We start from the raw sequence: 12179 nt of genomic DNA, 5'->3' as shown, positions 1-12179 counted from the left end.
GGTACAACGTCACTGTCCCAGTTTCACCGTCACTGTCCGAGTTACACCATCACTGTCTGACTTACACCCTCACTGTCCGAGTTACACCATCATTGCCCGAGTTACACCGTCACTGTCCGAGTTACAACATCACTCCGAGTTACACCGTCATTCTCGAGTTTCACCATCACTATCCGAGTTACACCGTCACTCCGAGTTACACCGTCACTGTCCAAGTTACACCGTCACTCCGAGTTACACCGTCACTGTCCGAGTTACACCCTCGCTGTCCGAGTTACACCATCACTGCCCGAGTTACACCGTCACTGCCCGAGTTACACCATCACTGTCCTAGTTATAGTCACATTCCGAGTTACACCGTCACTCCGAGTTACACCCTCGCTGTCCGAGTTACACCATCAGTGTCTGATGTACACTGTCACTGTCCGAGTGACACCTTCACTCCGAGTTACACCTTCCCTCTGAGTTACACCGTTACTGTCGGAGTTACACCGTCACTGTCCGAGTTTCACGGTCACTGTCCGAGTTACACCATCGCTGTCCGAGTTACACCGTCACTGTCCGAGTTACACTCTTACTGTTCGAGTTACACCGTCACTGTCCAAGTTACACCCTCGCTGTCCGAGTTACACTGTAACTGTCCGAGTTACACCGTCACTCCGAGTTACACCATCACTGTTCAAGTTACACCGTCACTGTCCGAGTTACACCTTCACTGTCCGAGGTACAACGTCACTGTCCCAGTTACACCGTCACTGTCCGAGTTACACCATCACTGTCTGACTTACACCCTCACTGTCCGAGTTACACTATCATTGCCCGAGTTACACCGTCAGTGTCCGAGTTACACCATCACTCCGAGTTACACCATCACTGCCCGAGTTACACCGTCACTGTCCGAGTTACAACATCACTCCGAGTTACACCGTCATTCTCGAGTTTCACCATCACTATCCGAGTTACAACATCACTCCGAGTTACACCGTCACTGTCTGAGTTACACCGTCACTGTCTGAGTTACACCGTCACTGTCCGAGTTACACCGTCACTGTCCAAGTTACACCATCACTGTTCCAGTTACACCGTCACTCCGAGTTACACCATCACTGTCCGAGTTACACCGTCACTCCGAGTTACACCGTCAATGTCCAAGTTACACCATCACTGTCCGAGTTACACTGTCACTGTCCGATTACACCGTCACTCCGAGTTACACCCTCGCTGTCCGAGTTACACCGTCACTGTCCGAGTTACACCCTCGCTGTCCGAGTTACACTGTAACTGTCCGAGTTACACTGTAACTGTCCGAGTTACACCGTCACGCCGAGTTACACCGTCACTGTTCAAGTTACACCATCACTGTCCGAGTTACACCGTCACTGTCCGAGTTACACCGTCACGCCGAGTTACACCGTCACTGTTCAAGTTACACCATCACTGTCCCAGTTTCACCGTCACTGTCCGAGTTACACCATCACTGTCTGACTTACACCCTCACTGTCCGAGTTACACCATCATTGCCCGAGTTACACCGTCACTGTCCGAGTTACAACATCACTCCGAGTTACACCGTCATTCTCGAGTTTCACCATCACTGTCCGAGTTACACCGTCACTGTCCGAGTTACACCGTCACGCCGAGTTACACCGTCACTGTTCAAGTTACACCATCACTGTCCCAGTTTCACGGTCACTGTCCGAGTTACACCGTCACTGTCCGAGTTACACCCTCACTGTCCGAGTTACACCATCACTGCCCGAGTTACACCGTCACTGCCCGAGTTACACCATCACTGTCCTAGTTATAGTCACATTCCGAGTTACACCGTCACTCCGAGTTACACCCTCGCTGTCCGAGTTACACCATCAGTGTCTGATGTACACTGTCACTGTCCGAGTGACACCTTCACTCCGAGTTACACCTTCCCTCCGAGTTACACCGTTACTGTCGGAGTTACACCGTCACTGTCCGAGTTTCACAGTCACTGTCCGAGTTACACCGTCGCTGTCCGAGTTACACCGTCACTGTCCGAGTTACACTCTTACTGTTCGAGTTACACCATCACTGTCCAAGTTACACCCTCGCTGTCCGAGTTACACTGTAACTGTCCGAGTTACACCGTCACTCCGAGTTACACCGTCACTGTTCAAGTTACACCGTCACTGTCCGAGTTACACCGTCACTGTCCGAGTTACACCTTCACTGTCCGAGGTACAACGTCACTGTCCCAGTTACACCGTCACTGTCCGAGTTACACCATCACTGTCTGACTTACACCCTCACTGTCCGAGTTACACTATCATTGCCCGAGTTACACTGTCAGTGTCCGAGTTACACCCTCACTGTCCGAGTTACACCGTCACTGTCTAAGTTACTCCGCCACTGTCCAAGTTACACCCTCACTGTCCGAGTTACAGCGTCACTCCGAGTTACACCGCCACTCCGAGTTACACCGTGACTTTCCGAATTACACCCTCACTCTCCGAGTTACACCGTCACTGTCTGAGTTACACCGTCACTGTCCAAGTTATACTGTCACTGCCCGAGTTACACCATCACTGCCCGAGTTACACCGTCTGTGTCCCAGTTACACTATCACTCTCCGAGTTACAGCGTCACTGTCCGAGTTACACCGTCACTGTCCGAGTTACACCGTCTCTCCGAGTTACACCGTCACTCCAAGTTACACCATCACTGTCCGAGTTAAACCGTCACTGTCCGAGTTACACCGTCACTGTCCGAGTTACACTGTCACTCCGAGCTACACCGTCACTGTCTGGGGAACCCCCTGCAAATTAGCCCAACCATCTTCAGCTGCTTCATCAATGACCTTCCCTCCATCATAATGTCAACTTTGGTGATGTTCGCTGATCACTGCAGTGTTCAGCGCCATTCACAGCTCCTCACATAATGAAGCCGTCCATGCCTGCAATCAACAAGACCTGGATGACAATCAGGCTTGGGCTGATAAGTTGCAGGTATCATTTGTGCCACACAAGTGCCAGGCAGTGACTATCTCCAGCAAACGAGGGTCTAACCACTGCCCTTTAACAACCTAGGGGTCACCATTGACCGGAAACTTAATTGGAACTGTCTCAATGAGAGCATGTCAGAGGCAGGTATTCTTCGGCGAGTGTCTCACCTCCTGACTCCCCAAAGCCTTTCCACCATCTACAAGGCACAAGTAAGGAGTGTGATGAAATACTCTCCACTTGCCTGGATGAGTTCAGCTCCAACAACACTCAAGAAGCTCAACACCATCCAGGACAAAGCAGCCCGCTTGATTGGCACCCCATCCACCGCCTTAAACATTCACTCCCTCCACCACCGACGCACCGTGGCTGCAACTTCAGTGACCTCTGCCACCTAGAAGGACAAGGGCAGCAGGCACATGGGAACATCATCACCTCCAAGCTCCCCTCCAAGTCACACATCATCCTGACTTGGAAATATATCGGCCGTTCCTTCATCGTCGCTGGGTCAAAATCCTGGAACTCCCTCCCTAACAGCACTGTGGGAGCACAATCACCGCACGGACTGCAGCGGTTCAAGAAGGTGGCTCACCGCCACCTTCTCAAGGGCAACTAGGGATGGGCAATAAATGCTGGCCTTGCCAGTGGCACCCAGATCCCATGAACGAATAAAAAATGTTTTTTTTAAAAGTACTGGCACAGTCCCTTGTGCCAATCTACATTTTGTGTCAATTGTTTCTCAGACCCTGCCACGCTTTATTTCAAATGTGCCAGGTCTCGCTGTTCACTTTCACATATATGAAATGCCAATGTGTGGGTGGTGAGATTACTCAAGGACCAACACCTCATCTTTTGATTAGGCACTTTACAGCCTTCCAGCCTCAACAACTTTAGCTCATAACCATCGCTCCCAGTTTTTCAGACAGCAGGTTCTGGTAATGGTACATGTCCCATTACCACCCCCTTTTTCCCTTTGTTTAATTCTCTCAGTTCTTCCAGTTCTGATAAAACCTGAAACTTTGGCCTAGAAATTGGGTTGAGGCGCCAAACTGGCGCCAAGTTCGCCTGGGCGCTGATTTTTGCGCTGCTTGGGAGTAATACCGATCGCCAGAAATTCAGTTTCAGAAACCCTCGAGGGACACGGGGCGAGGCTCGAGGCGCTCCGCGTCCCTCTTAGGGCGCTGAAACTGAATATCACAGCGCAACGTGCCGCTGCGCCACACGCTGCGGCACGGCACGCTGCGGTACTGCAGGTCTTCCTCCCATTGTTAAGGGGGAGGGGCCTGCAACAGCGCGATCCCCGATCACGAGAGCCGGCAAAAGAGCCCGGCACTGAGGAGAAGTGCTGGGCTCTCGGGAAAAAGCCGGCAATGCCGCGGGCGAGAGGGGGGCGGTCAGGAGGCCGGGGACGGAAGTGCTGGCAGGCAGCCGCCGAAAAAGGCGGCCGCCCCGCACCTCCACCTTAACTTGCGCCGCTGCCAGCACAGCAAGGCCCTGTGAACCGGGCACGGGTAGCGAACGGCGCTACAGCGGCGTTCGCTACCAAATATCGCGAACGGGGCGCTAATGGGGCGCTGCGCACACCGATGACGTCATCAGTGGCGGCGCAGCGCAACAGGCTAACGCCACCATTCGCGCCCCTGCTGAATATTGCGGGAGGCGCAGCCAGTGGTGCTACAGCCACTGACTGCCTCTTTAGGCACTAAAAGGTGGCGCTACTCACCCAATTTCTCCCCCTTGGACTCTGTTCCTCTCTCCACAGAGGCTGCCTGAACTGCTGAGTGTTTCCAGCATTTTCAGTGTTTATGTTGTGAGATTAATAGTCACACGCATGGAGCATTATGGACATCAGTGAGTAAATGACAAGGAAATAATCTGCCTGAAAGAGTCCAGCTTCATTCGAAACTGCAAGGGCATGTTGATTATCTGTGTGGTATTCACACTTTATACCAGACATAGAAACATAGAAACATAGAGATAGGAACAGGAGTAGGCCATTCGGCCCTTCGAGCCTGCTCCGCCATTCAATGAGATCATGGCTGATCTTCGTCTGAGATCTTAGCTGATCTTACCAGTTCAGTACCCCGTCCCCGCCTTTTCTCCGTAACCCTTAATCCCCTTAGCCTTCAGAAATATATCCAATTCTCTCTTGAAAATATTTATTGAATTAGCCTTCACAGCCCTCTGTGGCAGGGAATTCCACAGGCTCACCACTCTTTGAGTGAAGAAATTCTTCCTCATCTCTGTTTTAAATGATTTGCCCGCTATTTTTAGACTGTGGCCCCTGGTTCTGTGCTCCCCTGCCATTGGAAACATTCTCTCTGAATTCAGCCTGTCCAGGCCTGCCATAATTTTATATGTTTCGATGAGATCCCCTCTCAATCTTCTAAACTCCAGTGAGTACAAGCCCAAACTATTCAATCTCTCCTCGTAGGTCATTCCCGCCATTCCAGGTATCAGCCTGGTGAATCGCCGCTGCACTCTTTCCATGGCAAGAACATCCTTCCGCAGATGGGGCGACCAAAACTGTACACAATACTCCAGATGCGGTCTCACCAGCACCTTGTACAGCTGTAGTAAGGTATCCCTATTCCTATACTCGAACCCCCTTGATATGAAGGCCAACATACCATTTGCCTTCTTAATCGCCTGTTGCACCTGCATGCTCTCCTTCAGTGACTGGTGCACAAGAACACCCAGGTCCCTCTGCACTTCCCCATCTCCCAATCTATTGCCATTTAGATAATAATCTACCCTCCTGTTTTTACCCCCAAAGTGGATAACCTCGCATTTATCCACATTATAGTGCATCTGCCACGTATCCGCCCATTCCCCCAACCTGTCCAAATCGCACTGTAGCCTCCTGACATCCTCATCAGAGCCCACCCCTCCTCCTAGTTTAGTGTCGTCAGCGAATTTGGAAATATTGCATCCAATTCCCTGATCCAGATCATTTATATATATTGTGAACAGCTGGGGTCCCAGGACAGATCCTTGCGGCACCCCGCTGGTCACTGCCTGCCACTCCGAAAACGAGCCGTTTATTCCAACTCTCTGTTTTCTATCCGCCAGCCAGTTCTCTATCCACGTTAATACTTTGCCCCCAATCCCATGAGCCTTAATTTTGCATGATAATCTTTTGTGTGGAACCTTATCGAAGGCTTTCTGGAAGTCAAGGTACACCACATCCACTGGCTCTCCCCCATCTATTTTACCAGTTACTTCCTCAAAAAATTCCAGCAGATTAGTCAAACACGATTTACCCTTTGTAAATCCATGTTGACTCTGTCCGATCCTTTCCCCATTTGTCAAGTGCTCCGCTATTTTATCCTTAATAATGGACTCTAGCATTTTGCCCACAACCGATGTAAGGCTTACTGGTCTATAATTCCCTGCTTTCTCTCTACCCCCCTTTTTAAATATTGGGGTAACATTAGCTACCCTCCAATCCACGGGTACTGTTCCCGAGTCAATGGAGTTCCGGAAGATGATCCTTAGAGCATCTGCTATCTCCAGGGCCACCTCCTTAAGTACCCTAGGATGTAGTTTATCAGGCCCCGGGGATTTGTCGGCCTTCAGTCCCCTCAACTTACCCAACACCATATCCCTAGAGATACTAATTTCTGTCAGCTCCTCCCTCTCATTAGTCCCTATGTTTGCCGATATTCCTGGGAGGTTATTTGTGTCCTCCTTTGTGAATACAGAACCAAAGTATGAGTTTAATTGGTCTGCCATTTCCTTATTCTCCATTATATATTCTCCCGAATCGGACTGCAAGGGACCGACTTGGGATTTTACCAGTCTTTTCCTCCTGATATACCGATAAAAGCTTTTGCAGTCTGTCTTTATGTTTGCTGCAAGTTTACTTTCGTATTCTATTTTCCCCTTCCTGATTAATCCCTTTGTCCTCTTTTGCTGTATCCTGTACTGCCCCCAATCTTCCGGTCTGGTGCTTTTTTTTGCCAGTTGATATGCCCTTTTTTTTTATTTTATGCTGTCCCTAATTTCCCTCGTTATCCACGGTTGAGCCACCTTTTTAGGTTTATTTTTATGCCAAACCGGTATAAACATGTTCTGGAATTCTTCCATTCTATCTTTGAATGCTTGCCATTGTCTATCCACTGTCAATCCCCCCAGAAACACCACCCAATCAATCTTACCCAATTCCCGTCTCATACCCTCGTAATTCCCTTTATTTAAGTTCTGGACCTTAGTCTCTGATTCAATTTCCTCACTCTCCATCTCGACTGAGAGCTCGATCATATTATGATCGCTCTGACCCAAGGGGCCTCGTACAAGAAGATTGTTGATAAGTCCCTTCTCATTGCACAATACCCAGTCTAAAATGGCCTGATCTCGAGTCGGCTCCTCGACATATTGGTCCAGATAACCGTCCCGAAAACATTCCAGGAATTCCTCCTCCTCAGAATTTTTACTAATTTGGGTAGTCCAATCAATATGTAAATTAAAGTCACCCATGATGACAGCTGTGCTCTTATCGCACGCTTCTCTAATTTCCCTTTTTATGCCTTCCCTCACCTCCATATTACTATTTGGAGGCCTATATATCACACCCACTAACGTTTTCCTCCCCTTGCAATTCTCAGTCAAATCATGTCTAATTCCATTGCCCCAGCCTGGTTATCGATGTGGGTTCTTTTTGAGGCGGTTTGAGTTGGAAGTCACATTGGGTGAGCTGGGTTAATGAGATTCACCGAGAAAGAAAAAAAAGGCTTGCATTTATATAGCGCCTTTCACAGCTTCAGGATGTCCCATAGAAGATAGGAGCAGGAGTAGGCCATTCGGCCCCTCGAGCCTGCTCCGCCATTCAATGAGATCATGGCTGATCATCCAAATTCAGTACCCTGTCCCTGCCTTCTCCGCATATCCCTTTAGCCTTAAGAAATATATCTAACTCCTTCTTGAATATATTTAATGAATTGGCCTCAATTGCCTTCTGTGATAGAGAATTCCACAGGTTCACCACTCTCTGGGTGAAGAAATTCCTCCTCATCTCTGTCCCAAAGCGCTTTACAGCCAATGAAGTACTTTTTGAAGTGTAGTCACTTGTATAATGTAGGAAACGCAGCAGCGAATTTGCGCACAGCAAGGCCCCACCAACAGCAATGTGATAATGACCAGATAATCTGTTTCAGTGATGCTTGTTAAGGGGTAAATATTGGCCAGGATACCAGGGATAACTCCCCTGCTCTTTGTCAAATCGTGTCATGGGATCTATACATCCACCTGAGAGGGCAGATGGGGACTCGGTTGAATGTCTCATTTGAAAGATGGCCCTTCTGATTGTCCAGCGTTCCTCAGTACTGCACTGGGAGTGTCTGCCTAGATTTGGCGCTCAAGTCTCTGGAGTGGGATTTGAACCACACAACCTTCTGACCCAGAGGCTACACACTGAGCCACAGCTAACACCTACATGGGCACTCAGCTGAGGTCTATCTGTGGAATTGTACAATAGCACGAATCAGCATCTGGAGAGGAAAAGGAGTGAAGGAGGGGGATGCAGAGGAAGAGTAATCGCAATTCAAAACCTGCCTTTAACAAGTGCTCCTTGGAGCAAGCATTAGTATAAATCCATCTCGCGGCTTTCAAAGGAGCTTCAATGCAACAAACATATTTTTTCATCAACAACAACTTGTATTTATATAGCGTCTTTAACGTAGTAAAACATCCCAAGGTGCTTCACAGGAGCGTTATCAAATAAAATTTGACACTGAGCCACATAAGGAGATATTAGGACAGGTGACCAAAAGTTTGTTCAAAGAGGTAGATGTTAAGATGCATCTTAAAGGAGGCGAGAGCGGTAGAGGGGCAGAAGGGTTTAGGGAAGGAATTCCAATATTTAGGACTTAGACAGCTGAAGGAACGGCCACTAATAGTGGAGTGATACAACTACTACTACTTTTGTATGCCGGGAAAAGCCTATGACTAGTTTGGTTACCATTGGATGGGCGCCTGAGATGCGGAGTGGTGAAATGAGAGGCCTCCCGCCACAGATCTCAGTGGGCAGGTTGATGTGACGTGCTCCATGGTCTGGGACTCATGGCCACAGTCTCACTTTGGGTCATCCCTCATCTTCCACTGGTGGGGCAGGCGGCCGCATCGTCCGTACCCTGTGCGGATTCGGTTGAGCGACGTCCACTGTCTTCGAGGGAGGTCGGAGCCAGGGACCTCTGCTGGTGGCTCAGTGATGAGGTGTTGGTTCTTTATGTTGCATGTGTCCCATGATTCCGTCTATCTGGACAATGGGTCGATACCAGCTGCATGAATATTGGCTGCTGTTTCTCAGAATGGCCAGCGCGATTTTAAGCACTTTCGTGGTGAGTTTTTAAGCTCTTTGTGAATGGGAAGATCAATGTTGCTCATAATTTTTCACATCTCATGGAGCACGGTAGGGTCGCGGCGAATGATAGACGGGGCGATGTGGGACAGCACCGGGAGACACTCAGTTGGTGTGGACTTATGCCTCCCTTAGCGATGAAAATCAGGGATGCACAAGAGGCCAGAATTGGAGGAGCACAAAGATCTCAGAGCATTGTCGGGATAGAGGAGGTTACAGAGATAGGGCGGGGCAAGGCCATGGAGGGGTTTGAAAACAAGGATGAGAATTTACATTTGAGTAGTTGATGGACCGGGAGCCAATGTAACAGAAGAAACTCATAAAATGTGGCAAATTTAAACCTTATTTGTTTGCTCTTTCAGATGTTCTTGTAATTGGAGGGGCATATGCCAACCTGACGACTGTGAATAAAAGGCTTTGAATAGAATACAATGGCGGAGCCATCTTCCAATTTCTGCTCTGTCAACAAGGACTTTGAGTCTTACTATCTGCCCATCATGTACATTATAGTCTTTGTCACTGGATTAATCGGAAACAGTGTTGCCCTCTGGATGTTCATCTTCCACATGAGGCCTTGGAGCAGCATCACCGTTTACATGTTCAACCTCGCCCTGGCTGACCTCTTGTACGTCTTCTCTCTGCCGGTTTTGATTTTTTATTACTTCAAGGGAAGTGACTGGATCTTCGGGGAGATCATGTGCAAACTGCAAAGGTTTATTTTCCATGTTAACTTATACGGCAGCATCTTGTTTCTGACCTGCATCAGCGTCCACAGGTATACGGGGGTAGTCCACCCCATGAAATCACTGGGCAGGTTGAAGAAAAAATCGGCCACCATTGTGTGCGTGTGTGTGTGGGTTATAGTCATGGCTGGCATTGCCCCGATACTGTACTTCTCCCGAATACGACAGGACACCAATAAAGCCAACTTCTCTAGACCTCACCTGGGCACAAATAAAACCATTACATGTTACGATACGACCTCGAAAGAGCTCTTGCACACATACTTCGTTTACAGCATGCTCACTACGTTCTTCGGCTTCTGCATCCCCTTCGCCACCATCCTGGTCTGTTACGGATTTATAGTGAAGGCGCTAATATTCAATGACATGAGGACTCCTCTCCGGGGCAAGTCCGTGCGTCTCGTCATCATCGTGCTGGCGGTCTTTGCGGTCTCCTACCTCCCCTTCCACGTGATGAAGAAGCTGAATCTTCAGTCCAGACTTTATTACCAAGGGCAAGACACGTGTGAGTGGAACAGGAGGGTTTACGCCATGTATCAAGTGACCAGGGGTCTCGCCAGCCTCAATAGCTGCGTGGACCCTATCCTGTACTTTCTGGCGGGGGACACTTTCAGGAGGAAGCTCACCACTACAGCCTCAAGACTGGTCAATCGGAAAAAATCTATGGTTTAGGAAAGTAGACAATCCATTTCATGACACAGTGGACAAGTCATAGGAGGCTGACAATTCCCCTTGAACTTACAACTTGTATTTATATAGCGCCTTTAATATAACAAAGATGTCCCACGGTGCTTCACAGGAGCATTATCGGACAAAATTTGACACCGAGCTACATAAGACGATATTAGGACAGGTGACCAAAAGCTTGGTCAAAGAGGCAGGTTTTAAGGAGCGCCTTAAAGGAGGAGAGAGAAATTAGAGAGGCAGTGTGGGTGAGGGAGGGAATTCCACCGCTTAGGGCCTAGGCAGCTGAAGGCACGGCCACCAAAGGTGGTGCCAAGGAAATCAAGGTATGCGCAAGAGGCCAGAATTGGAGGAACGCAGAGATCTTGGAGGATTGTAGGGCTAGAGGAGGTTACAGAGATAGGGAGGGGCGAGGCCATCGAGGGATTTGAACGCAAGGGTGAGAATTTTAAAATCGAGGCGTTGTCAGACCGGGAGCCAGTGTCGGTCAGTGAACACAGGAGTGCTGGTTGATTGGGAGTCGGGGCGATTTAGGATACGGGCAGCAGAGTTTTGAATGAGCTCAAGTTTACAGAGGGTGGTAAGTTTGGTGAATTTTAGGTTAAACGTGTTTTTCGGGTTGAGAGGTACAGTAAGGGTTGTGTATGAGAGCTTCAATTGAAAGCTTTAATATTTATAGGAAAGTGTAAAGAGTGGAGTAGCCCATAATTAAACATTCGAGCGCCCTGCACTTGTCTTAACTATTTATCCTCTAACCCAATCACAATTGTCTTTGCTGCTGATTTGAAGTTTACCTTTTCATGAAGGAACATTATTACATGACAAGTTTGAAAATGCAGACCTGCTGTCAATCATATTAAACCTCCAATAATAGGACCATTATCTGGTTTTATCTGTACATAATGCATACAGGGAATGATTTGCCTGATTCTTCAATGTTTACATTGTTGCTTAACATTCACAGCTTCACGAAGGATTAAAGAATAGAACACCATGTACTTGAATAACCGATTAAATTTTATTTTACTTATTTTCTCAAGCTGTGAGTCTCCTCTGTGCTGGGCGCTCCTTAGAACTTCGACACAGAACTGTCTGCTGCTGGTTACTGCTCTGAGCTCCGCTACATAGAGTGGCATAGAATTTATAGCACAGCAACAGGCCATTCGGTCCAACTGGTCTGTGCCAGTCTTTATGCTCCACACACGGGCCTCCTCCCACCCCTCTTCATCTAACCCTGCCCCGCGGCACTATTTCGAAGAAGAGCAGGGGAGTTCTCCCCGGTGTCCTGACCAATATTTGTCCCTCAATCAACATCACTAAAAACAGATTATCTGGCCATTTATCACATTGCTCTTTGTGGGACCTTGCTGTGCAAAATTGGTGCCGTGTTTCCTACATTGCAACAGTGACTACACTTCAAAG

At 48.6% G+C, this 12179-nt stretch overlaps 1 protein-coding gene across 1 annotated transcript in view; it reads left to right on the top strand.

Annotated features, from left to right (window-relative positions):
• LOC147115495 (P2Y purinoceptor 1-like) overlaps positions 1-11790 on the top strand; it is a 41697-nt gene extending 29907 nt beyond the window's left edge. The window contains exon 2 of the mRNA XM_085989764.1: positions 9693-11790. Coding sequence (XP_085845890.1) covers positions 9762-10745 — 984 coding nt within the window. The 5' untranslated portion in view covers positions 9693-9761 and the 3' untranslated portion in view covers positions 10746-11790. The remainder of the gene's footprint in view (positions 1-9692) is intronic.
• The last annotated feature ends 389 nt before the right edge of the window (positions 11791-12179 follow it).

Source organism: Somniosus microcephalus, chromosome 6 (assembly GCF_052327205.1).
Source record: "Somniosus microcephalus isolate GS21.2 chromosome 6, FLI_Smic_1.0, whole genome shotgun sequence".
NCBI lineage: Eukaryota > Metazoa > Chordata > Chondrichthyes > Squaliformes > Somniosidae > Somniosus > Somniosus microcephalus.
The sequence above is the reverse complement of the archived record's forward strand: the minus strand, read 5'-3'. Positions and strand labels throughout refer to the sequence as shown.